This window comes from Aphelocoma coerulescens, chromosome 8 (genome assembly GCF_041296385.1).
Source record: "Aphelocoma coerulescens isolate FSJ_1873_10779 chromosome 8, UR_Acoe_1.0, whole genome shotgun sequence".
NCBI lineage: Eukaryota > Metazoa > Chordata > Aves > Passeriformes > Corvidae > Aphelocoma > Aphelocoma coerulescens.
In genome coordinates, this window is record NC_091022.1 from 13,815,444 (window position 1) to 13,842,994 (window position 27,551).

Sequence of the window (27,551 nt, forward strand, 5' to 3'; positions counted from 1 at the left end):
AATACAGACAGGTGAGAATGCTCTAAACCAAAGAAAACCAAGAACTTTCCTGTTGGACAGCTGGTTAAACAGGGGGAGAAGCTGCACAGAATTTATTTCAGAAGACTGCAACATAAAATAGAACTGGATTTCTTCATATGTTAATGCTAGCATTTATGAAGGGCTGGACTCAACTGCAGCAACCACAATTAACCTCCAGCCAAATCTCAGCAAACAGACTGCAAGAATTCTCTTTAAATCAGCTAGTAGATGATGATGGTTGCTATTTCAATTGTTGAGAGAACATGATGAGAACAAAGCAGACCTATATGCATATTTTTTTTAAAACTGAAGATTTATTGGAAAGACATTTGATCCCATATCTTTTCAGCAATATAGGATATTTAACATTTTATATAGACTGTATTCAAGTAGAAAAGATTACATTAAAAATTTCTTAATATTGCACTTGGGACAAGCCGTGGCTAAGCTACTAACATTAGCATTCCAGAACAAAATCATACATAGTCTTCAGAATTTTAGTGAGCTGCCTTGTGTTACCTGCAAGATTTCTTCACAGGTGCTTTCACACACATTGATATTCAACTGAAGCTCACTGCTAAGAGTAATTCCTGTAATTTAAAGGTAAAGGCAAGCAATATGCTGTATGCTACCAGGAATGACTTTGGCAATTGCTTCATTCACATTATCTCACACTTCAGCCAAGATACTGTAGCGATTCACTTAACTCTTGTACAAGATCCCAGCATACATGTGAGAGGCTCCAATGCACATGGGAAGTGAAATACCCAGCTCCTTTTACACATTATTTCCGCCAAATTACCACACAGGCAGGAACCTTTTGTGGCTCACTGAGACAGACGAGTAGATTGAGCAGTATTTGCACACAGCAAGACTCAGTCTTCACATGCCAGACACAGCATGGCTGGCATTGCTTCACATTATAGCAGTGTCTGGCCAAGGAAGTCCCAACAGGGGCAGGCATTGCAACAAAGCCTGAACGGGGACAAATCCAAAAGGGAACCCTAGCAAGCTGCAGATAGGGATTTTCACAGAACCGTAAAGGAGGAAATAACTACTGAGTCTGTACTGAGGATCAGAGAGAAATGAAAAAGAAAAAAACCTGTTTAAAGGGGTGGGATAACCAAGAATTGTAGTGAGTGGCAGTCTGATGGCTGCTGGAGAAAACAGGACAGGGTTTAATTATTAACTAAAACTGTTGCTCTGAACTGGTGTTTAGAGACCTTGTTTCATGAAGAAGGATAAGTGCATTTTATAGAAGCATGCAACTGAACATCTGCACTGTGTAACTGCAACTGAAATCTGCACTGTGAAAGAAAAGCCATGGACTTTACAATTTGTTTGCAGACTGTGTGCAGAGGGTAGAAAACTGCAGTTCAGCAGCAGCTTCTCCCCTCCTGTATCTTGTTTATATTCCCAAAACAGGTTCACTTACAAAAGTTAAAAAGAGAAACCGTTAGCCTACCTTCACCTTTAAATGCTGCTTTACTTCTTAAAAAAAAGTAAATTACGAATGTTAAGTCACCTTTGATTAGTAGCAGCTTCAATTTTTGTGTAAAAATAGTGTCAGCAGCTTTTACTAATGACGCAACTAAACTTTTGCTTTAGTAAGCATTATTACACAAAAAGCAGAGTCATTTATTTACTTTTCATCTTAGGGTAGCAAATCACACGAGTAACTGAGCTCTCTGTGGGGACCCTCCTGATGTAAGGAGCCAGTCCATCCAGAGCTGCAGACTTACCCAATTAGCCTATAAAGGACCAGTCCTTACTGCACGTATTCATAAGTTTTCTTCCACTGTCACTTAGCACAAAAAACATGGAGGCATTTTAACACAGACACTCTGTAACACTTGGTTTATCTTCTTTTTTGCTGTACGTGTGGCAAGAATCATGCAGTTTGCAGGCTTGGTCTTTGGAACAATAGGGTTTTAAGCTACTGGTTTCGGTCACAGAAAAAAATAACCCACAAAGACAGACCAGTAAAAGCACAGAAAGTATGAGCTACATGAGAACATGAGAAAACCACACTTTAAAAACTTGATTCAAAACTCAGTGGTGGATACTGAGTTTTAGCACATGATCTGCAGGCATTCATCCATCTCTGGATGTCCGTCATTCACACAAGTCTTTGTTTAAATCATGCCTTGCATCTCCAATGAAGTGTCAATAGCAAAGTGTTACATAAGCAGCCAGTGTTAAGTAATTAGCAAAACACAAATAATGGTGCTTTGGCTTTCAGGGTAAGGAAAGCTGTGCTTTCAACTGCATGTTTTGTACTCTCCTAAAACCTGAGCAAGTATCCCCTTAGTAGGTGAAAAAAAAATCAGATGTCCCTTGTTTACTGCCATACTAGATGTGACTGCAGTTACTGACTAAACATGTCATACACTGTGTTTTGCAGAATTGTGTGATGCTTACCCTTTATCAGAAAGCCTAAAAAGGCTTAAAGTCTATTTTGAATCTAACTTCCCTACACTATCCCCAATTATATTTGACAAATAAATGATTCATTTCTTTAAGCATAATGAAGTGCTATCTTTCTTGGCTAGAAAACTCGGACTTGTACATATGCTTCCAACAATCAGCTAAATCATAATAAGCAAAAAGTTATTAAAATAATTCAACAGGCTTATAGGCTGTTTCACTCCATTTCCCATATTAAAAAAGTTTGCAGATGTATATTTAAAAGAATATCATCACCACCACAAACAAACTGCCACTCTGCCAGGTTCTCACTTGGAAACAAATAGTAGCAGTTGTCTTTTCATTAAGAAACTAAAATAGTGGCCAAGCTCAGCAACTTGGGCAGCACTACAGTATTTCAACAAGTCCTGGAATAGTCAGTCCTGAAACATGCTGGTATAAAGATGACTTAAACCAAAGCCTGCTCTTGGTTCATGACAGAATTGCAATGCATCTGTCTGGTGCTTGCCTTTAAAGTGGTATCAGTTGATCTTCTCTAGCCTCAAACAGCAGTAATAGTAACCATTAAAAAATGAGGAAATCCTCTGGCAGCCAGCAAGCAGCAGTCTATATGCACCACACTACAAAACAGTACCTCCACCCTATAATCACAGCCAGATTTTAATCACCTTGTCTGTGAACATACATGCACACGGTATCTCAAACTGCAGCACTCAAATCTGCTCAACAGATTCCTGCACCCCACCCCGTGCATGTAACTTCCATCTTTCAGTCAGGAACTCTGGGCCTGGCAGAGCATCTTCTAGGTGGGACAGGGAGAGAGCCTGACAGAGTGCCAGGCAGGAGGCCAGGGAAGAGAGATGTGGAACATGCAGCCTGCTGGGAGGGCACTCTGCACCTGCATCTGCAGGGAAAACAAACAGGATCAGAAATAGGCAATGGAAGGATCTGAAGACTGCAAAAGACTGCAAAGATTAAAACCAATATTATAGGTGGCTTTGTACCATTTTGAAACCAGGTGCCATTTATTTTGCACCCAGTTTCCAGTTCCAAGCACAAGAGTACACCACCAAGATACGGACAAAATCAAAATTCATGTTTCAAAATCTCAACTGGAAAATTCAGGAATCACCTATCAAATTTGGCAAGTGTTGTGTTTTCACATAAAAAGAAATCAGGTGCTATACAGCAACAACAGAATGAATGCAAGAAACTCTTAATACCTGTGATGAATTCAACAATATCAGTGGCAAACAAACCATTTCTGCAAATCAATCTTCAGTAATTTCATAGTGCCTAGCACTTACTACACAGACATTGTCAGCTTCTCAGGGCCTTGATTTTACTACCTCTAACAGGTACCAAAATAAATATAAAACCCATACCAATCAGTGGAAGCTATGATTTCTCGGAAGAAAGCCTGTCTTGCTTTTTACTCCTCCATGTTCTCTTTGTAAAATGTCCTCTTAAAAAGTCTTCCATTACTAAGTGAACTACTACAGCATAGTGGAACTATCATCTGTAATACCAAGCATAGCAGATTGCTTTTGAAAAAGACACTCAGATATCTGAGTGAAATGATTACAAATGCTAGAAAATATATGACAGACAAATGTTTCTGGAAAAAACCCAAATCTAACAACCCTTACTGCACTGAGAACGTTCTCCCCTATGAAAACATACAAGGCTACAATAAAATAGTCAAAGACGTAAGATTTGTCAACCTGGAAAAAGCATAAGTTTAAACAACATGAAATGTGGTCCTTATTTCCATTTCAGATATAACCACCAAAAACAACTATTTGCAGTATTTGGGAAGGCAAAATTTGAATTTGATCACTTTAATAAAAATTATTACAACCTATTAAAATCAAGGAGACTTAAGCTTTCAGAATTTCAGAATTTAGTTTTTTCCACCACATAATTTGGAAAATAGAAAACTTCAAGCATTTCTTCCATCACCAGCATCCTCCTTCAACTGCCCATTGTGCCCATGAGCAGCATCATGTAATGTCTCATTACTCTCAACAGTATGAAGAGACTAAGAAGTAGAGTTAAATCTAATATTTTGACTAAAATAATTTTCACAAGACATGTGCAACAAAATACCCAGCTTGTCTCAGAAGCAAGTCTCTTCACAATACCTTTGTCTTTTACATTTAGAATTTTTCTGTCTGGTAAGATGCAAATATAATGGAAGTCTAACATCTACAGTTATGCAAGTACACAACCCCCCCACATACATCACTAGTAAATAATCAGACTGCATACAAGATTACTTGTAAAAGTAATAAAACCCTTTGATGCTCTGTATTTATGCTGGCAAATAGCTCTCCTGATATAAAAGGCACTTTGAAAACCCAATATGGTTTGGTTCATTAAGTTTGCAAAGTACAAACAATTGTACAAACAAACAATTATATTGAAGCATGTCAGCTTGTGACATTGTCTACAAAACAAGTTTCCAATTGTTGATAACACTGGTTTTATGGGAATGAGCAGTGGTTTCAGCAGCTTTACTGAAGACATGACAGGGTTTCCAGTACCACAATCTTACTAAGTAAAAAACCCTCAAAAACTTACGAGTTTAGGGGCCCCCAAAAAAACAAGACCCGAAGTCCATAACATTCATTCAATATTTACTCCTTAGAAGTGAACTCCATCCATAGCCCGAGGGCAGAAATCTATTCAGTTGATTCCAGACGTGGTGGAGGCAGGCTCTGTCTCAAGAAGTGTTGGTACACCAGTACAGTACTGAAAACTTTGGTCCAACAGCACCATTCCAGAAGTTCACTACATGGCTGCAACATCAATCTGTATGTAAAGCTGCCTTACTCCTGCCTGTGGAAAAGGGAAGGAGGGTTAAAAATGCTGTAAAGCCAAAGCAGCTTCCTGTCCTGAACATCAGCCCACATCAGTAAGTGACCTAGCAAAAAACCTCAATGTCTTATTTTTCTGTAATTCATCTCCCACATTTAGCACATCACTCAGAGAGCACGGGATGAGTAAGGAGTTCTTCACACAGTCAAGTGCACACACATAATGATGTATTAACATTAGCTTTGCCACATTACCTCTTCTGATTCATCCTAAATAACTGCCACACGTGAAGCTGCACAAAAGCAACTCTTACTTTCTTTTGTGCCACTTTAACTTCCTGAAAAGCAAGCTGCTTGAAGAACTGTCAGTTTAAAATGGAGCTAAGCACAAGAGCGTAACGTGGGACTTGTTGTTCAAACCAGTTCTACATTATGATTTTATCCAGAAAGCCATCACATGTGCAAGCAGCCAATGAGTAGCTTTGAGCAGGTCCAGTCTGTGGTGAGAAACCCTAAGCTAAGAGAAGCCTCATCTATTTTCTTAGTTCCTTATAGGTCAATATAGATCAACCCAATTGGATACACCTGAGACAATTACATCTGTTATTTCCATAAAGTGGCATGAGAAACTAATGCAGAGAGGTACAGTAATTCCATCTACACAACTGAGTATTTTGAAATTGTTCTATACAGCTGAAGCAGAGAAGCTTTTTAAAACAGATACCAAGCTCAGAAATATTTAACCTTTCCTGATAAGAATTACAATGTCACATCACATAACAAGATGTGAGATGTGATTTCTACTGATAAGACATACCTGAGTAAAAATATTGTGAGTCTGGCTTAGAATCCACCTTCCATCAGCATCAGGAGCTACCAATAACTTCAAAGTCCCTATGTAAACATCAGTACAGAGGGTCCAGAAATGCGGATCATGTAAACTGTAAACTCCTTGCAACTGCTGCACCTAAAAATAGAAGCAAATTTTAGAAAGTGTATTTCAGAAAATATTTGTCTGTACTATGTTTTTTTATAGAAAATATTATAAAAGCCAATGTATTCTTTTACTTCTAGTTCACTGGGCATTTTGTGATCTTTTACCAGAATTTCTTATTACTATCTCAGTTATTGTAAGGAAGATGAAAACATACAGAGGATTTGTGTCTGTGTGATGATTTTGTGTATGTGTTGTGATTTTGTACCCTGCTGCATTTACATTCTACATGTATTTTACTGAAACCGTTTCTGAAAATAGAGGTGTTCAAGAGAGAAAAGTCACAGTTATTGGATTTGAGATGGCATTCAATTAAAACTGCTCTTTTTGCAAATGTGGGAATTTTGCCATGAAACATACACACAGCTGAAGCTCAGTCAGTCAGCAGCTTGATCAGTCAGAGCAAAAACAGCTTAACAGCTCACCCTCTGGTAGCACTGAGGCAGGGCATTTTCCAGAGAAGGAGGAGTTCTCTGCATCAAAATCCCAATGGATTCTTTTAAAAGTGGAACAATACTAGAAAGAAAAAAGGAAATTAGCTATTATTACTTTTTCAAAAGGTGCAAGGAGCAACCTAAGATTCCTTAATGCTGAAGAATTTTTCTTTAGTTCTTCCACCAGAAGCTGAGAAAGTTGCCATGAAATACCAGTACAGAAAATAAAAGCATTGACAAAATTGCTATGGTGTCCTATCAAAGACAAGACTATTTCTCCCTCACAGTTTCCACAGAGTTAACTAGTGGCCAGTCACAAAAGATTTAATGATTTAATCACGGGATTTGAGATGAAATCTCTTGGTGTCTTGGAAGTTATACAACAAAGCAGCTGTATAGCTCAAAACCAACTTCAATGGCAAATCATTCGCAAACAACCATAAAAATCCTCAGCTGAAATGGGGTTTGCCTCTGTGTTTGGGTTAAGGCATATTTTTCTTATGAACTAAGATAATAATGGGGCAATCATAAAACAAAATTATTGTGGAACAGTCCAGTTACAACAGAGTAATTTTGTCAGAAACAGACAACTTGGCATATCCTTGAAGTAGACTAAGTGTAGGGTCTCATCCAAGCTCAAGGGTTAAACATTTGGAAGCAATTAGAGGTTCCCTCCTGGCCAAATAGTCTTGTTTAATCAGCAAACTAAGAAGACATTTAATACCCTTTTTTATTATTATTACTTTTTGTTTTTTAATAAACCAGGAGACCAGTAAGCCTATGCCCTGAAGCTACCACTAAAAGGTTATACTCTTATTAAGCATTCAGCATGGTGATTTTTTTGTTTAGGTGTAGTGCATCATGTCTGGTTCAGTAGCGCATCCTAAAATTTTCAAGTGGATGACAAATATCTGTAGCCCAACACTGAAGCTCAAAGAGCAATTTAATTTCAAGAGCATACCAGTCACCTAACACTCTGGACCAAAAGTGATTATGTATTTCAGAAATTGTAAGCTGTATTTCAGAGTTCAGCACTGGCATCACACCTACACTACCTGGAGTTATGGGATTAAAAGCACACCTAAAACATTTGTAAGAGATTAACTGGACCAGCTGTTAAAGGACACTGCAGAACCTTTGTTTAAAATCTCATGAAGTGATGTGGAATGCACAGCACAGACCAGCTGTGTATTTGCAGATGTGAACAAATGACCTAACCATTTTAAAAAAGGTGTTTCCATTTGAACATGGGAGCAGTGCTGGCTGATGGACTGCTCAGCTCACTCCCTGGCTAAACCCCGGCTGGGGATGGGAGGGAGCAAGAGGCTGCGTGACTCTTGTCTAATGAACCCCTGGAAAAACCACCACCCTAAAATTAAGTCTTCTTGCAGGCACAATGCTTGTTCTAGCCAAATTCACTGCCCAGTGCTCTAGCACATGGCCTCCCACGTTTGCACTGCCACCAAGGCATCGGTTCAGAAATAGGAAGAAGCAATTAGGGGCAAGCATTAGGACCAGGAGTTGCCTGAACTGGACCTGTCACCAAGACAAACAGCTAGCAATGCAATAACTGTCAATCTGTCTAAAGGAAGCTTAATTGGAGTGTCACATTCTACAGTGGATTACAGAAGTTTAGGGAAAAAAGGTTCTCTTATTAATGAACCCATCTCACTAAATAATGTCCATGTCACAAGCATTACATCAAAGGGAGCTGGAGCTGCCAACATACTCCACTGCTGAATTGATTTCAGTTTAACTCCCTATTTAAAATGCAGGTTTGCTTCTTAATAAAAACCTCGAAAGAGCAATACACAAGTTCAGGATGCAAACTGAATGCAAGAATTTTGAACACTGACTCCATTCCCATAAATTTAACAAAGCCTCTGTAACTTATGCATCCAAAGGTTTCAAAAACCACACACATACAGGCTGCATATTATTTTCCCAGGGAAACAAGTAAAGGAATAGCGAATGTAGTGGTTTGCCTTTTTATTGAAACATACCACTAAAAGTGAGAAAAGCCATGAAAGAAAGCTAACAAAAATGTCTAATTTGTACAACTTATTTCCATTATTAAATAAAACTGATGTACATTATCTGATGGAAGAGAAATTAATTGTCAAGTAGATTTGAAGAGACAGGCTAAGAACGTCTTGAAAGTCCAAAGAATAGAGGTAAATCAGGATGTGGCTTGATACTGTCAGTGAAAGTTGACACATAACTTGGGTCACACCTTCTTCCTCTATCTTAGAGCCCGTGCTCAGATACAAAGTTTATCTTTTGCAAAGCTGAAAAGGCCAAAAGACAGCTGCAGTGATGTGACAGGCCCTCACAAATGCTGTTCAAAGCAAAGAAGGACATGGATGCCCCTCTGCATCCAAGGGATACTAACTTACTACCGTGGTAGTCTTACTGTAAGCCAAACTAACACAACAAACAACAGAATCCTGTTTTATGACGCCTGATGTTTTCCATTGTTTCATGCATATTACTGAAGTATAAAACCTTTAATTTAAAAACCAAGACTCCACAGAGTATGCTCTTTTCTCAAACATTAACTAAAACCAGTATTACTTAATCACTAGGAGGTACTAGAAGTATCAGTTCCATTTCATGTGACTGAAGAAAACATTAGGGAAGATGACAAAACCAAGCAGGCTGAAAATATGGTTAGAGACTTTGACCAATCTCTCTCTTTTTTTTGGCTTCATCATTAGTGAAAAAAACCCACGTGGCTGCCTCCACAGCAACTATTGCACTGGTGCTTCCCCCCTTGTTTGTTTTAATTTATAAGATTATTGAGGAAAACAAATAATGCTGAATTGTCACTAAGTGGAAAGCATTCTCATGCATAAGCAGTCAGTAAGCTTTGCTATTAAAGTAGAGACAATTCCATTGCTTTCTGATTACCAAGCATTAAATCTAAAATATCACACTCTTTTACAAGACAATAAAACTTGAAAGAGGCACCAACCCACAGCAAGATTTGGGTTAAAAACATACTCTCTACAAAAGCCAGAAAAGCAAAGGCAGCTAATGTTACAGCACATCACATTCCCACATAAACTGTTACAGAAGAAGTGAAAGGTGTTCAAACAAATAAAAACAAACTATTGACATGAACATGATAAATCCAGCCTGCCACTACTACACATGGATTGATTAAAAATTAAGAGTGAAAGCATCAAACTCTTAATTAACCTGCATCACATTCAGATAATACTCATACCCATTCCAGCACCATCCTGTTTGTGCCACTGTTTTTGTAGGCATAGCTGGCAAGACCCTGGCATTGTCATGATCTTGGACTGCAAAGCTGAAAACAACTCTGGGTAAAGAACCCTTTACACAGACATTGCATGCAGAGCACAGCAGGAAATTCATTCAGTGCTCTCAGCACTACAGAAAATAGAAGGTATTTGTGACAGGTTTCATGGAAGGTAAACAAACATAGCTAAGGATCAAGACCAGCTATGGTTCTTCAAATACCATAGTTCAACATCTACAGCCAGATTTCCAGATTCTGGGCTTTTCCCCAGCCACCATCCATATCCTCAGTGTGAAGACTGTTGGCCTATTTCAGAACTTTAATAAAATTTTTTTATTAGGCAACGGCAATTTTAATCAGACTGCAAGCTTTGCTTAAGACAAGGACCACAGGTTTAACATTTGCTTTACTGATTTTGAATTCTTTGTTCTCATAACAATGTAGCACCTTGATTCTCAAGCAAGGCTGACAGGTACCATTACCCTGTAAATAAAGGTAGTGCTTGACATTTAGCAAAAATGGCTTAAAATAACACCAACAGTAAACATACTAGTTTGGAGGAGTTTTGCTATGGAAAGTTCCTTCTGAATCTTAGTGAATGCAGCACTTCATTTAAAAAAAGTATTTTTTTTTATACTGTTATGCCTCAAACATGAAAGACCCCAAATGTTACTGGCACACCCTCCCCTGAAGCTCTTTCATATTGTGTCATGTTCAAGCAGCTCTAGATTTTATGCAAAAAATTATGTAACCCATGGAAACAACTTCACTAAATGACTGAAGTAAATTGCCTCATTTCTTTGACCACTTAATATGCAGTCTGCATGCTCTGTGCAATCTAGTATCAGATTTAGTCTACTGTGCCTTTCTAGAAACATGTGGGTCTAATAGTGGTTTAGGACAAACTTGATTTATACCAGAGTTGTGGCTTTTGCATGGTGACTAGTTTCACATAGCTGACTGAAATACTAAAATTGCTTCAACATTTCAGAATAAGGCTTAGAATACCAAGGTTGAAAACTAAATGAATATTTAGTTTTAAATATTGAAAGCAGTTTAGAGACTTGAGAAATTGTTTATTGATTCAATGCATATATAATTATGTGGACAACACCTTGGAAAATACTTGAAGAGTGCCAGCCTGAACTACAATGAAATAGTCAAGCTTTTGTTAAAAAAAAAATTTTAAATGGTGGTAAGACAGACTTGTCTATTTTAAGCATGTCCTATTTATGCTTTACTTGCATAAGATAGTAGAGAATAATCGAAGAAAGAGTCATTAGATATTAGTGGTTGCATCCAGGAAAATTCAGATCCCACACAGGATTTTCACTGGGCAGTCAGAATGTTCTGTGCTAACCCACGAGGAGTTAGGCAGAGAATGTCACCCTAGAGCAGCCTTAGCAGAGGATCACAAGAGCAACAGAGCAACTGTGTCAGCAGCTGACAATTTGCACTAATTAGAGATGTTGTCTACAAAAAGGCTGAACCATTTGATTTAAAAGCACTGCTTGACTTCTCTGAAGAAGCATTTCTTAACCCTTCTGCACTTACACAAGACAAAACAGGTTACAAAGCGAAGTCTGTACAGCTTTACACTGCCCCAGTAAGTTTTTCACTCATCTTATACAGGTATTTTTGTGATTTCTTTTGTAAGTGTGGCCATCATTTCAAACAAGTGAATGGAGAAGACCCACTAATAGGAGCAGGCAAGGCTTGAATAAACCAGGGAGAGCTGCCCAACACTGAAGCAAGCAAACACTCAATCAAAAATGAATGAACAGTTATCTCACATAGACACAAGCAATCCTAGATTAAGAATAGTGATTTTCCTCTGCATTCTCATCCAAGATTTGATATGCTATCGGTTCACCAGACATAGTTCCATAAAAGGGAATAAGGATTTCTGTTCTGCCTTTATTCCTTCTTTGTATACAAAAGTATCATAGAAAGAATACAGATTAAAAACCAAAACCCTAAACAAAACCAAACTAAAACAAACCCCACAACAACAAAACCCCCCAACAAGACAACAGAAAAACAGGAATCCTGGATCTAACCTACCCCCTACTCATACCCTGCACACTCTGTAAGTCAAACTCAAACCATTAAGCAGTAACTTGGAGAACACAGTTCCAACTAGGGCAAAGTCCCCAAACACCATTAACTTTTGAATAACTTTATCAGACTGGCTTTTGCATCTCTGGCTCAAAACTATGCTTCTTTTATTACAGCCACAAAGATCCTGATTACAGAACAGATCCTGATTTTTAAACACCCATGGATGGGGTCTGCTTGTTGAGGCACACACATGCTCTTACTCCACTTTACCTTACCAAAGTTGGTTTAACTAGTAAAAGGGATACAAACAAAATTGACAAATATTCATTTGAAACAGCAGACAACTATTTAATCTGAAGCCAGATTTACCCCAAAAATTATGTCCTTCCCACCTCAAACCCACAGGTATCCCATGAGCAGACAGACAATTAAAAAAACCCAAACAAACAAAACCCAAAATCCCCCCACACCCTGAACTAGACATAGCTCTTGCCATGACCAGTTTCAAGTATTTCTGCAGTGTTATTCCCCTTAAATTTCACAGCACTTCAGTAAATTTTTTTTCTCTAGGTTAGATTTAGGTGACTGTAAAAGATTAAGTACAAAACTACTATATATCCTAGCAAGCATCACCTGGGCTCCCATATTACTGTTACAGAAGATCACCTTATAGGAAAATCTGAAAATCCTTTTGTGCTAATTCTTAAAGGACACTTCAAACACAGCATAGTGAAGAATAGGCAAAATTAACAGTGGTTTTATGTCCAGAAGTGTAAATGAAGATTACTAAAGTCAAACACCACAGAAAGGCACTCAAGTTCTCAATATCCATCTGAAACTGCCAGTTATCTAATTTATAATTTAAAGTGCATTTCAAGCAAAACCATCAATAGTTAAGTCTGTTGGACTGCTTAGAAAACAAAATATCATCACAAAACCACCCAACCCTGCAATTAGTGCTCGCTCCACTGATGTGCCAGGATGTGTCAGTCTGCAAGAAACGCAGGCTTGCTTCTATCAAGCTAAGATGCAGCTGACTGCACTGATAGCAGAATTATGCTACTGATCATTTATAGCATCAAGGACCAACAAAATAACATCACAGGTTGAAGTCTGGCATCAGATCAAAAGACACATCAAATAGTGAACTTCTCCAGCATTTTCAGCATAGAACGTGGGTCTCAAATGTTCCTTCTATCTGTGCTACAAAACCTATAATTATAACCTAGCATTATTATGACACCTCTGTTATGGAATTCAGTGTTATTTCAACTACTGTATGAATGGAAGAAAAAAATGAATTGTCATTCATATGATATTTTCTGCTGTACACAAAGCTAGACCCATAAAATATAAAGTGTATGGAAACCTGTGTTTTAGCCAGCCACTACCTCTACCTCAGCAATAGTTTCTTCCCCCTTGGAAACGTACACATTTTCTTTCCCATTTTCTGAAATTTCAGTAACAGAAATAGTTTGTAATAATTTGTCATTTATGAAATTACAGAATGTTTAAGTCAAAATCTCCAAAATTTATATTAAAGTGGTGATTTAATAGTGATTTCTATCACCAACAGTTCTGTGGGTGTTGTGTCTGAAGCCTGCTGCCCTACTCTGACAAACAGGGAGATTCACATCAACAATCCTGTGAATGCTGCCATGCACAAGCCATAAACATGCCATACATGGTATGAGCATAAGTAGCTGCAGTTCATCAGATGACACTCACCACTGCTGAACAGACAAAGGTGTTCAGTTATTAGGTTGTAACTGGAGTTGTGGTATGCTGCCCTATGCCACCATTGAAACTGCTGCCAAAAAAGCCTCATAGCATCACTGAATGAAATATTTGCTTGACCAGTCTAATCCAAAAAGCTTCACATTTACAGTGATCTTGGTAAGCAACAACTGTGAAAGTCCAGAAGTACTTGAAGCATTTCCATCAGATCTTAAAAGGAATAAGGATGTCTCAGCGTACAAATACAAAGTTCTTGTTGAGGTAAGAAAACAAAATTAAAACCTACCAGCCTTGATTTGTCAAGGACAAGGGCACATCCTGTGCCAGCAGTCTCAACTCTGCTGCCCTGAAAGCATTCTGCTCTATTTACTGGAGTACACTGGTTTATATAAGCATGTACTAAATACAGAGATGAATCTTTCTACAGTTTGAACCTGAAAGACATTTTTGTATTATTATGCAAAGAAGGACAAAATATGCAAATTTAAGAGCTGAAGTTGTAGCTGTAGAAAAGGGAAAGAAAGACTGCTCATGTAAGAGCTCACCAGAATGGCTGTATAGAACAGAGGTAACACACCACTCTTGGAAGAAAAGCAAATGTTTTAAGTCATTAGCATAACAAAAACCCTTTTTCTTCTGAGCTGTAATTTCTGCTGTAACTAGCATCAAAAATACTACCAAATACCAGTGATAGCAACACTTACCTTACACCTATAAGTAGTGCTATCAGCATTGAACAAATAGGATCTGCTATCATTAGACCATAGTTCTGCATCAGTATAGCAGATATGATTACACCAATACTTCCCAGCGTGTCTGCCACAATGTGCAGAAATACACCTGTAAGACATTAAGTGATACCATTACAACTTGCTATTCTTAAAGCTAATGCAGCATTTCAGAGATGTTTTACAAAAAGAAGTCTCAAGAACTAGATAATACGATCTATACTTGTTAAATTTGTGGTCAGTTTTGGGTCCAACACGCAAAGATTTTAATGTATTTGTGGAATATGGGCCATTTGAAGAATTTACATTCTTTTCTGCACTTAGCAGTAATGAGTATTTCATAGCAAGGCTATTAAGTTAAACAGTGATTAATAGCTGCAGCTAGACTTGTCTCATTCAATACCCACTCATATGAGAGCACAGAAACTCATAGTCCCTGATGCCTACAGTAGTGAGTACTGTATAAGATGGCCAGACTGTTAAAAGAAACAGTTCTGTGAAGCTTTGACACATGCTAATGTTTAACTGACAACACCTTCTAGAAGTTACTTGGCAAAGAAATCCAAGACAAATAGTTTTGAGAATTAAACTATGCTGCAGACATAAACAGCTTTACTCTTACTTTGAAGAATAACACTGCCTTCAAGTACAAAGAAACACATACTTTGCAGCTAGTCAAAGTTTAGCCTTTGGAGCTCTCTGCTGGCAGTGACTGGAAGTCATTCAGAAACAGCTTCTTGAATGCAATTCTCCAGACAGATAATCCCCTCTCCTAAAAACAACACACGACTATAAACCAGCTCTTTGGGGATTTCTCCAAGTCTACATTTGTACTGGGTCTGGCTGGGACAGAGCCACGTTTCTCCAAAGCAGCCTGCACCAAGGCCTTCTGTTTCTCACAGCCCCACAGCAAGAAAGCTGGGGCGGGCAAGATGCTGGGAGGGCACCACAGCCAGGCCAGCTGATCCAAACGGACCAGAGGGATATTCCACACTACCCAACATCATGCTCCCCAGTAAGACTAGAGTGTTGTCTTTTCCAAGTAGCTGTCGGTCAGACTTCCCTAGGCAGTGATCTGCTGGTGGGAGGTAATTGCTTGTGAGTGACTGTCTCAAGATGATTGACTGTGTATCACTTAGTGAGGTTTTTCACTCAGTACTGAAAAATTAAAACCAGGTCTTTTTAAAATGCTTCAATTAAAATGAGTCTTTCACAAAAAGACTGACTTCTGAGTATCTTCAACTGAAGTACTGAGTATACATATACATACTATGGTGTCCTGTAAATTCTGGAAGAATGTCTAAATGTTTCCTTTTCAAGGACTACAAACAAGCCAGAAAATCATCCCATGAGAGAAAACCCTACGTACATTTGGGTATGCCAAATAATTACTACCTCCTACATATCATAATTGTCTCCCTTCAACTTCTGAACATTTAAAAAAAGTAAAACAAAACCAACAAACAGCCAACCAAAGATCAAAACCAACATCTAAATTATCCATAACTAATGCTCAGGAGATCAGGGACTCCAATACTACTTCAAGAAATTTAGATGCATTACCATCTGCTCTAAACCAACTCTAAGAGCTTGATGAAATGCATATTTTAAGCTCAGGTACTCTTTAACAATTATATCAATCTGCATTTTTTAAATACCTTCTATCTTAATCATACTGTTCTTCATGTTACAGAACATATATTGCAAATAGGCTCCTTAGGTTTCTGTTTTTAACCACTCTTTCCTAGTTTTTCATTGATTTTTCAGCATCAATAACAGAAGCTGAATCCCAACTTTTGGGATGTCTCTTTTAAACCGTGTTGACACTGCACTACATTTAGACTTCTGTGAATGTCTTGACACCTAGTCATGCACAGAGAACAGCAGAGCTATTTACAGGGGGAATGGAACTTCATTAAATAGCTCCTTTAAGAAAAATGTGGCATTTATCCAGAGGGGCCCTCTAAAACACATGTGATAGACCCAGGCAGGCAGACTGTGATAAAACCAATAAATCATCATACTCATTGTCATCATACCTTGTAAAATCTGTTTGCTGGATCCAGCCACTACTTCAAGAGAATGGTCATCTGTGAAGACAATTATTGACATATTAACCTAGACAAAGGCTCTCTCTAGTGGTCCTTCTGTTACACTCTTCCTTTTGGAAATGTCTTGAACAGAGGCTGCTCACAATGACCAGCTTTTACTCAAGCTATTGTTTTTTAAGGCAGCAATTAAGTCTTAAAATGCTTTTTTTTTAATAAAACATCACTTTACACAATAGATTTCTACCTATGTATATATAAAAATAAATTATATGCATTTGTTCTTAATTAAAACAAACTGAGAGGGAAGACATTGCTAGTATATAGCAAAATAAGACCCCCTCAAGAAACCAAGCCATGTACACAAGTGAGAAGAGTAGGTTTAAATAACTGCTAACCAGAAATACTTCACTTAGGCAAGCATTTATACCTAATGTAAAACAACAAGGATAAGACTTGGAGAAAGAAGAAGTAAGTAAAAAATCTTCTCATCCAAGCAGATTAATGCCTCTGTAGCATTAATCTGAAAGATATTTTAAAAACTTGTTAAGGGATAGCAAAAGGCTTCTAGTAAAGATATACAATAATTTACACAACAGATGATTTGAGCACCAAATTGCACAAGACAGATAGCTACATTCACTGGTCTACAAGGGTGAGGGCCATGGGGAAAGTAAGGAAGAGGCAACAGCAGGGAATTCCTGCTTTCCAACCAGATTCCAGGAGAACTACTGGAAAACAAATGCCAATTTTCTAAGAATAGCAGGGAAGGGACAAGTAAATATTTTTACACTATTTCTCACCTCCTGTCTGCCACATCCCACACTATTCCCTGCTCTGAATGTGCACATTTTGAGTCACATCAGATCCCAGCTTATGGCTTAGGCAGGAAGGACTGACAACCCTGCATTACCACAAGGCTTTCATTTGCATTGTTTCAAATAGGTGGTATCTACACAATCTCTTCTCCCATAGTGAGGGCTACTGATCATATTTTGCATGAATGTCTCCTCTCAGATTGTTTGCCTTCAGAGAAAAGATTTAAGCATAGCTAACATAACAAGTATCTTTTTCATAACCATCTTAAAACAGATTACAACTACACAAAATGGGAAAAGTCTCACTTGAGATCACAATCTAACAATCCCTAAGTACCCAAAGTTCATTGGTTCATTTTTTCTAATATCTTGAGCTGTAAAATTATTCAAATGGAGAACACCAGCAAAGCAGTTTAATTTTGTCTATTGATTTTAATGAAAAAAACAAAACAGGGCACTTGATAACTAATTTCACTATATTGCAATAGCATACAGCTGTTCCATCTTTTGCCAACACATAACATTACGGTGAACATTCAAAAACCAGAGGTAAAGCAAAATCTTTAAAAACTAACACTGAAATTACTGCAAGTGAAACACAAAATGAGCCACAAAACACAATATTTGCAGAGCCCACCAAACATTTAATGAAGCTACGTCTGTGTATAATCACAATAAGCTGCCAGCACACTTTTTTTTTTTTTTCAGTGAATTATTAATAGCAGATTTAGACTGAGTCAGGATGGTCTGTGACATCAACTCAGTACTTACCATGACAATAATCCTGACCATGAGAGTGTCCATGGCCGTGACCATGAGTGTGTCCATGGGCATGTTTATGTTCGTGGCTGTGTCCATGATTTCCGTGACTGTGCCCATGGCTGAGACCACCGTTAAATAGAGAATGGCTGTGCTCGTGCCCTATACACAAATATCACCATCAGAGCATGATGAATACATAAATGATGAATAAAAGTACACTTACATTTGTTTCTCAGCTACTCAAACCTATTCATCTTTTAGGTCATCTTAAAGTACGCCTTTAAATAAGTTAAGAAACTTAACACAAGCTGTTTGTCATCTACAGCTCTGCTGTGCAGACTTGTTATATATATATATATATATATGTACACATAAAATATACCAGATTTGAGAAGTGCTTTTATACATTCCCACTTCTGAGACTTGTGCTAGACTTCTAATATAATTTGAAAAATGTACACCTAATTAAATATAAGCACTTTAAAAATAGCTGTTTTAAGAAACCAGAAATTGACTGTCATTCACAGATTAAAAATTCAAGCTTAGATTGCTGCTTAAAGACCAAAGACTATGTACCAGTATATGTAAGTTTATATGTTAAGCTCAAAGAGAGACCCATAGGCTTTGCAGAAAAAAACCCCAGAGTGTTTACCACGTGTATTTAGACAAATAAATTCTGCATTTCAATTCAAAAGACACTAAGCTGAAAAGCCTCTGAAGCAGAATCATCTCATGCTTAAAATTTGGTTCAGATACTGTTTTCTAAATTTTCCAGACACAACCTTGCTTAAGTACAGCTTAAATTTGTCCAAAAAGATGCTCTGCAAATCTCTTTCAGTAAGGTGCAGAAGAGTGCATGAACTCCAGAAAGCAGATTCTGGACTTCTAGGTGTTCCACTTAATGGATATTAACATGAGAAGTACAACAGTGGCACACCAGGGCTAGTAATAAAATGCAGAAGTCAACAATGCAAGAAGAGGTCACAAACACATTTGGCTAGGATTGCCATTAACAAGACATCAAATATGATACTGGGGCTCTCATTGGGGGTTAATAAGATCCTGGAACCCAGGCTGCCACGAAAGGAAACAGTACTGGAAGTTACATCCTACCAGAGCCATGTGAATGCCCATGACCTCCATGCTGAAAAACAAATATTCCTATGAGATTTACAATGAATCCCAGTATAGAAACAGGAAGAAGTCTCTCATGATGCACATCGGGAGGCTCAAGTGCTCTCTAAAAAAAAAAAAAATAAAATTAAACAAACCAAGAAGCAAACATAGAGTTTTACAATCTCTTTATCTTATCAAAAGGCACCAAAAAACTACTTAGATACAGGAGCATTCTTATACATAACATATATATAGACATACTTAAAAATTATTCTGGGCTTTCGGTTTTTGGGATGATACACAGACCAAATCTCACTGTCTGAAAATAAAGTTCTATTATTAAAGCTGTGAAAGTACAGTAGAATATTCTCAGAGTCTAGCTCAGTTTTGTCATAAGACTGAGTTATGTTGTGGGATGTGGCTCAACACCATTTGAAAACATTCAGGTTTGTTCCAGTATGTGGATTGCTTAAGTCACCTGTAAGACTTCCAAGAGACTAGAATGCCATTTCTTCCTTTCTCTTTGGAAAGGTGAGGCAATGAGGGCAATGAAATGAAGACTGAGAACAAATTATGACATTTTTTAGAAATTCTCAAATCTAGATTGATTTTTTTTTCAATTCTTTTTTACCCTACTTCCTCTGGAATTTTTTTCCCCATGAGACATTATAGACCTAATACAATTTGCATCTGGAGCTAAGTATTGATGAGTGTAAATTACTACTGGCAGAAGAGAAAAACATTCACCATCTCTCCACAAGGATGAAAGGTACAGGCAGTAAATAGCAAGACAGTAAAACTTCTAGCAGATGTAAAATTTTAAAGCAACTGAGAGAAAGAGATTCACAAGAAAAGAGAATACTTAGCATGGGAGCTCAGATCAGCAGGAAGAGAATTATGTTTCAACATTACCCTTGACCTGTCATTGTTTTTAATTTTTGTAGTAAGTTTTGCTCCTGTATCTGGATTTGGAGTAAAGTTTTCCCAGGCTTTTAGGCAATTTCAGCCCAGCTTTAACTGATTGTGAAGTATGATTGTGAAGTATTCTACAATGTAGAAAAATGTTCCTGAAAGCTCTTCCCAATTCTCCGTCAGCAAAAGGAAAATTCAAGAGACTTACTCTGAACTAGAAGTCTAAACAAATTTACAGTGTATTTCCCATTAAAAAGTAAAATTATTAATTGAAGCTGATTAGCTCTTAATCCTTGATGTTGCCCTTAATGTCTAAATTTCAATCTTGAAATTATCACCTGAACCATCATGTAAAACAAATTCAAGAAAAAAGCCCTTGTAAATGTTTAACCTATCACTATTTGCCATTTATATCAGACTTCAAGATTTGGAGAACAATGCTCTTTCTTTAACAAGCTGGTCCAACCTCACAGAATGTTACTTATGACTGACTTCTCTCCTCTGAATTACTAGTTTGGGCCTTTCTTTCTTGGCCTCATCTGTTCTTTAACAATGAGAAGTGAAGATCCTTCTAAAATATCCTTAACTGGATGAAAAAAAGGGACAGGCTCCATCTCACAGAATCTTTACACATAAACAAAATACACTATTTAAGAAGCTAGTACCCATAAACTGAAAAAGCTGGGCTTTTCTATCATGAAACAGCAATTTCAGATGGCTCCATTCTCTGTTCAAATCACAGATTTTTAATCAACTATGAACATAATTTAATTTTTCAATTCATTAATTTCAATAATTTATTCCTAGTAAAAATAGAAATGTTTATCCATGTATGTAATAGTATATGTATGTAATAGTGTAATTGTGTAATTGAATGTAATAGTGTAATTGATTTCATAACATACCTCAACACCTTCAGAAAAAATGAAGAATGCTGTAAAGATGAGGAATAAACCATTTACAAAACCAGCAAGTACTTCTGCTCGAACATACCTTCAAGAAAAAAAAAACAATAGCAGATATTACCACCTTCATTTAAATGCTGAAAATCAGAAGTAGAACTTAAGAGACTGGAGTGCAATCTTCTAGTTCTCAAACAGTTTTATTACACAGGGATTTGCTAAATGGAAGATGGCATATAAATTATGGATGACTATATAAAACTGGCCACGTTGTATTTTGACAGAGACCTGATCTATATCAGCCATTCCCTGACCTAGATGAAAGAAATCTTTCAGTGTCAAAACCTTTCCATTTAAGATTATGTCTACTCGAAGTTACGGTATAAATGCATATTTGGAAGCCACAAGCTAAGATAAGCATGCGAAATCTAATCAACATTTTCTGATGTCAAGTTAGGTTTAATATTAAACAGACATATATTAATTTGCTTCCCCTCTCAAAGGTGAAATTTTAGTAGAAGTTTTAAGTAGAAATTAATCATTCTAACATCAAATTTTGACAATGACAAACTGCCAGCTTAGAATAATATGTAATTTCACTGTAGCAAACATCAGACTTAATAAAGTGTGGCTGTTATCTGATAAATGGAACACCAGCTGTTTAAATTCTGAGCAGTAATTAATACAGAACTTGCTTTCACTGCAATTAGTTCATGGTACGATTCTCTCTAAATTGATTTCTATGCACACTGGAGCTTCCACCTAAATTAAACTGTGCTTTAAGTTTCAAACTATATGATTCACACTTAAGCAAGGCAGCTGAAGCTAAGTGCTGACACTCGGGTCAATAATGCTGTGGGGAATGCCCATGTTGCAACTCACTTGCTGTTAGTCAGCATTACCAATTAATAATATTGTACCACCAGTATTGTTTCATAGGGCACAACTGCAACGTTCAGTGGAACCAAGTGCCTGTCAAATGCCAGCTGCAGCAGGTAAATCCACCAAAGGCAGTATGGGATGACACACCTCAGCCTTGAGGATCTGTATTAATGGCAGTCACAGCTCCCAAATCCTGCTGGTTCCAAGGACCTTGGTTTACAATCTCCAATGCAGCATCACTGAGACTTAGCTCCTTTCAGCTGTAACTTCCTGTTCCAAAGGAGTGGGACACCAGCAGTCTGGGAATTGCTGTCGCACTCCTCACTGCACTGTGAGGACAAACCCAGGATGTGGCTGCTCGTTCTTCACTGGTACCATTAATACATGACAAGGTAGGGCAACTTTCTGCTCTGCAACTTGTTTCCACTAGCATGATCAGAGAGACCTTGGAAGAGATAAACCTTCTTCCCAAAAGCAATGCCCTCATATTTTTATCCTTTTTAGTGGGATATTAACTTACATGTTGACATAGCTCACCTTAAAAAACCCTTCACTTTCAACAAAGTTTTTCCACGTTCTGCAAAAAGCTTTTGTTTGTACAGTGAAAAGTGACTATCTAAACATTTACTATAATACATGAAGGTAACAGCCTGGAGTTTCTTACCCATATGAGAAAGCATCGTTTGACCTCCATTTTGAAATAACTGAAGCTGCTAATCCAGCCAATAGAGCAGTACAGTCAAAAAACATATGAAAAGAATCTGATATTAGACCTAAACTGGAAGAGAACAGGAAAAGTGTTACGTTCCATATGCTACATGTTGAGTATGAAAAAAAAACCAAAAACCCACAGACATTAATCTTTTACACACTGGCAAAATACATTGTGTTTCTAAGCTTCAGGCATGGTTTTGCTAGCACAGAAGAGAAAGAGAAATCCACACTTCATCACCAACAAAAATATGATGCCAAAACTGCTTTTGTCAGCTTAGGGAAGGCACTTTGGAAGAGTGCTTGGCAAAAATATCCTCCTAGCATATGATTTTGGTGATAGTGAAAGGTGGTTTCCACTGACACAAACCAAAATCCCTGGAGTAGATGTACCCACAGCCACATCTCTCATCAATATAATTCAACCTTAAATCTTTGCCTTAGCAGTGGCAAGGCACTGACTAGAAGATACACACCTCTGAGATCTAGAGGCTGAAGGAATTAGAGGCTGAGAGGCTTATTTCAAAGACCAATGTCAATATTGATTGACGAACACAGTTAAAGGAAACCAGCATGCTAAAAAGTTCAAAGCAACTTAAATTAGTTCATGAGTTAGCCAGTCAGTAGAACTTGTATCAGTTTGTAGGCTACAGGTAAACTGGGGTTAACACCACACACAAGAGTTGCCAAAGTTTACCAAATTACTCATGAACAGGTTCTGTAAGTCTGCAGGGAAGTACATGCATTGAAACAAAAAAAAAAATTGCTTCATATTTTAAAAGATGTTTGATACAGAGGTACTGTTGAGCACTTGTTACTCAATAGTCCCAAAAGTTCAATTTTCCCAGTCATTTGGTTATCTAAGAATAATTCCATACATAACTTACTTCTTGGAAACTCAAGCACAAGAAGCAAGTACTGGTTTAACAAGTTCTAGAGGATAGACGCATATTCACACTGAAGTCAAATACAAAGTTTCATTAGCCAAAATTCCACCACTTCACATCAAAAAGCCAAACCATTTCAGCCTTACTGAAAACAATTACAACAGTAATCTTAAGTGTTCCAGATGAAACACTCAACACTGGAAGTAGATTTGAAGGAGAGGAAAGAGAACAAGTGTCTTGCTGGATATAGTTACATATATACTTTATGACACATACAGAGTTACACATACACACAACTGTAACATTTAAGGCAGAGGGATGATGGCATGGTAAATTGTCCTTAGGTGCTATGGCCACCAAAGCAGGAGAGATGAAGCTGTTCTGAACAAACTTGATAACAAGACCCATAGGCTGGATGCCTACAAAGCACCAAAATGGAATTTGTTATTGAATTCTTAAAGGGGTTTAGTGACATCTTCCCCCTTCCCAAAACCAGGTGACATCTTTAGGGAAACAGCTCATTTTAGGTTTGTTTCTGAGCAGTTAAGATCCAGTGAGGAAAAAAAAACCACCACAAAGCACACCAAACATTCAGGTAGAAGGCAATTACTGACAGGAACTGTAAGTTGTAATGATTATGAATGGAAGGAATAAGCATGGCTAAACAGAGAGAGCTACTGCTTTCGAAGGTGTTTGGGTTTTGGTGGGTTTTTTTATTTCTTTTTTCTTTTATAAAGCCTTCTGGGAAAGAGAAGTGTATAAGGACTGTGACTCTAACAAAATCCCATACAAGTTCTAGAACCAGAAATCATACAGCAAGTTACTATGGCACTGTGCTCACACCTGCAAGTCTCACTAAGGCAAGACTTACCTTAAGCGCAACACCAATACAGCTGCACTGCTTTCAAGACCTAAGCTAACAATTCCAGGTGGCCAGAGGCACGTGGATTTATCAGCAGGGGTCAGCAGACTGCATCTGCAATGCAATTCACCTCCTGGCATAACCATGCTCTGTATCATAGGTACAGCTACAAGTGATTGAGCTGCACAAATGGCAGGAAGACTGGTAAGAGACCAATCTCATTTCATCTGAGGCTTTTTTAAAGTGACCTGTATAGTAACAAGACCTTAGAAAAAAGGGGTGCAAAGTGATTACTAAAGTAATCAAGTGATCCAGTCAACAACCAGCAATACAGTGAACCACAGCAACATGGGATTCATGCAAGAACTCCTGTTAGAACCAAACACATCATCCAGAGTATAAACTAGTAGAAACCCTGTACTCAGACACACTGTGTCTAAATAAAGACACTTCCACAGCTGATTTAGTTTAACAGCAAATTAAACAAATGTGCACATGTAGCAAATTTCAACCTTAAACAAGCAAACAAGCTCTCAGCCAGCAAACTCGTGACCAGTGACAGAACTCAAGGAAAAGGCATGAAGCTGAGTCGGGGGAGGTTTGGATTAGACATTAGGAAAAGGTTTTTCACCCAGCAGGCGGCTGGGCACTAGAACAGGCTCCCCAGACGAGTAGTTGCAGCACCAAGCCTGACAGAGGAAGGACAACACTCTTACGTGAGTTCTGGAAATAATCTATTTGGCAAACAAAAGCTCAGGAGAATTGTAAGGAGCAATGGAACTGTGTCTTCAAAAAGACAAAATAATTTTCCCTATGGGGTTCCTTGTTTGCTTGTTACATGTTTTCTCTTCCAAGGCATGACCTGTCTGCTTTGACTGAAGACATTCCTCATCATGTTCTCTGCTACCCCTGTCTACTAAAGTGCTTACTAAGACACTGTTTTGTTCTAGCCCAAAATCTAGGCTTAGAGATACTTAACACTAGTGACTTGAAATATAAATGAAAGGTTCAACTAATGGCCATACAGCAAATCCTAATCCTTAATCTCAAGTATGAACAAAAATAAGTAAGTGCCTTCTGAATTCCAATATGCCAGATTCTTCAGTGACAAAGTTCTCTAAGTGTCACTAAAGTTTCTCAGTTTAGTTATCTCATATACAGGACTTTTTATGGTCATACTACCAAAAAAAATTGTTATACTTAAAAGACAGACATCAGAACAAAGTCAAATGAACACAAAGCGCTTTGTATCAGAACAGCTAAGAAAAATATTTACATCTGCTGAGTTACTAGAAAAAAAATCCATACTCAAATAGACAGACTATGCATACAATAACCCTCACACAATTGCAAAGTGAATCAACATCAAAGCCAAAACCAAACACATTCAAAATTATCTGGGTGCTGCCAAGATAGTCTGTACCCACGACAGTGCTGCATGCTCACTGGTGCCACAGTAGCAATTACTGTAATCAAGGTTAAGGATTTTATAGTGTCATTTGAGAGATTCAGAACAACATGGCAAATATTAGGATGCAACCGTTTCCAAATTCACATTGCTGCAGTCGCTCAAGACTTTTAAGAGCTCCAGTGATTTGTGTCTATAGTACAGCTTTTGGTAAAGAGGACACTGCGGGACTTAAATGACATTTCCATGCCAGTCCACTCTGAACTGAACTATTAAAAGAGACTGAAATATCATCATAAAACAACTTCTCTATCACTAATGAAGCATGATGGAAATACTGGCACCAGTGCCTGTTCTCTACCTTTATACTGTACACCAGTACTGAAGTTATTCTGCATTTCCACTTTTATTTCGCTACAGATTTTTCAGGAGCAATTTAGTCAAGTCTCTTCCATTTTCTTCACTCTTGTAAATTTTTGTGCTATGTAAAGTACCACTGAGCTATACAATGATGCATCAATTCCTGTTTCGCCCTCGAGACAAGGATGTTTGAGTCAGCGATATCCAGGTATCAACCTACAGACGAAGCCACACTCCCCAACAGAGGATCTCTGTGGCAAGCGGCAGCTACAGCCCCCGAGTCCCGTAAATCAGGCCAAGGCCAGGCTTCCTCTTCAGCAAAGCACCGAGCATAACAGCAATTCCAAACAGCATTCCTCCGCAACGCGTCGAGTCGCGCCCCCCAGCCGGAGCGCCTCCCCCGCGTCGCCGGGACCCGGCAGAGGGGACGGCGGCACCGGTCGCTGCCCACGAGAGCGGTCGCCGTCAGGGGAAGCTGGAAGCTGCCCAGCCGCCCCCAAGGCTCTGCCGAGCGGCCCCTCTGGACGGCGAGCCAGGAGGCCCGGCCCCGCCGAGAGGAGACGTGGCACTGGCCGGGCGGGACGCGCCGCTTCCTGCGCGCTGCAGCCGCGCTCGCCCCGCCGCGCCCCCGCCCCGGTACCTGTTACTCCAGATGCCGTAGAGCAGCTCCACAAAGGCGAAGGAGAGGTTGAGACAGAGGAAGGAGAAGAGGTTGCGGGAAGTCTTGTCCGCCAGGATAGACCTGCGCACGGAGCACACCGCGGGTCACCGTCCGCCGCTACAGCGCCAGGAGGCCGGACCCGCTCGCCGGGCGGCCCAGGCGCCAGCCGGCACAGCCCCTCCGCGGGGGCTCGGCCGCAGCGCCGGCAGCGCCCGGCCTCGCCCGCCCTGGGCCACTCACCTGAACCAGCCCGACACCTTCCTGAGCAGGTTGAGCCTGGGCGGCTTGTACTCATCGTCCTTGATGGAGAGGGGCAGCATCTTTCCGGCGGCGGGGCCGCGGCGCGCCGGGCCGGCAGAACGGGCAGGCGGATCGGGAGCGCTGCCCGGCCGGCCCACACGCCGCTTCCGGCCGCCACCGCGCCTGCGCCGCCGGGCACCGGGGCTGAGGGGGCGCGCCGGGGGCCAGGCCGGGGCTGCGGAGGCTGCTCGGTTTCTGGGCTGCGCCGCCCGCTAATGAAACAACACACCCCGAACGTGAACTCGTATCCGTCCCGTGCCAGCCGCTCGCTCGCGTTCCGCTTGCGATGCCGCGTGCTCTCGGCGCAGCTGTTGTGGCAGCGCTCGGCACGGGGCGGGGGCGGCGGAGCAGCGCGCTCGGCGTGTGACAGCCAGAGCCGCCGGAGCGCCCCGCCCGCCGCAGCACACTGGACTACAACCCGGGGCCTGCCGGG

At 39.3% G+C, this 27,551-nt stretch overlaps 1 protein-coding gene across 2 annotated transcripts; it reads right to left on the reverse strand.

Annotated features, from left to right (window-relative positions):
• Nucleotides 1-315: 315 nt before the first annotated feature.
• On the reverse strand, nucleotides 316-27,234 carry SLC30A7 (solute carrier family 30 member 7). Of its 2 annotated transcripts, none has more exons than XM_069022554.1 (11): nucleotides 27,059-27,234; nucleotides 26,798-26,899; nucleotides 22,594-22,707; nucleotides 21,051-21,138; nucleotides 19,231-19,357; nucleotides 18,127-18,276; nucleotides 16,529-16,579; nucleotides 14,466-14,601; nucleotides 6,687-6,777; nucleotides 6,085-6,234; nucleotides 316-5,289 (listed from the first exon to the last, which is right to left on the reverse strand). In XM_069022554.1, the coding sequence occupies exons 1-11, from the start codon at nucleotides 27,136-27,138 to the stop codon at nucleotides 5,242-5,244; spliced, it is 1,137 nt and encodes a 378-aa protein (XP_068878655.1). In that variant the 5' UTR covers nucleotides 27,139-27,234; the 3' UTR covers nucleotides 316-5,241. The 2 variants fall into 2 exon arrangements, with proteins under 2 accessions (XP_068878655.1, XP_068878656.1); XM_069022555.1 differs by lacking the exon at nucleotides 27,059-27,234 and adding an exon at nucleotides 24,399-26,600 and having other exon boundaries at nucleotides 26,798-26,813.
• Nucleotides 27,235-27,551: the final 317 nt, after the last annotated feature.

What these genes read in the sequence shown, in the direction of transcription:
- SLC30A7 (XM_069022554.1), bottom strand. Translation starts at nt 27,138, where the DNA reads ATGCTGCCCCTCTCCATCAAGGACGATGAGTACAAGCCGCCCAGGCTC. An exon ending in AACGATGCTTTCTCATATGG is followed by an intron (nt 21,139 to 22,593) that starts GTAAGAAACTCC and finishes TTTTTCTTGAAG; the next exon opens with GTATGTTCGAGCAGAAGTAC. An exon ending in CAGCAAACAGATTTTACAAG is followed by an intron (nt 14,602 to 16,528) that starts GTATGATGACAA and finishes AATGTCTTACAG; the next exon opens with GTGTATTTCTGCACATTGTG.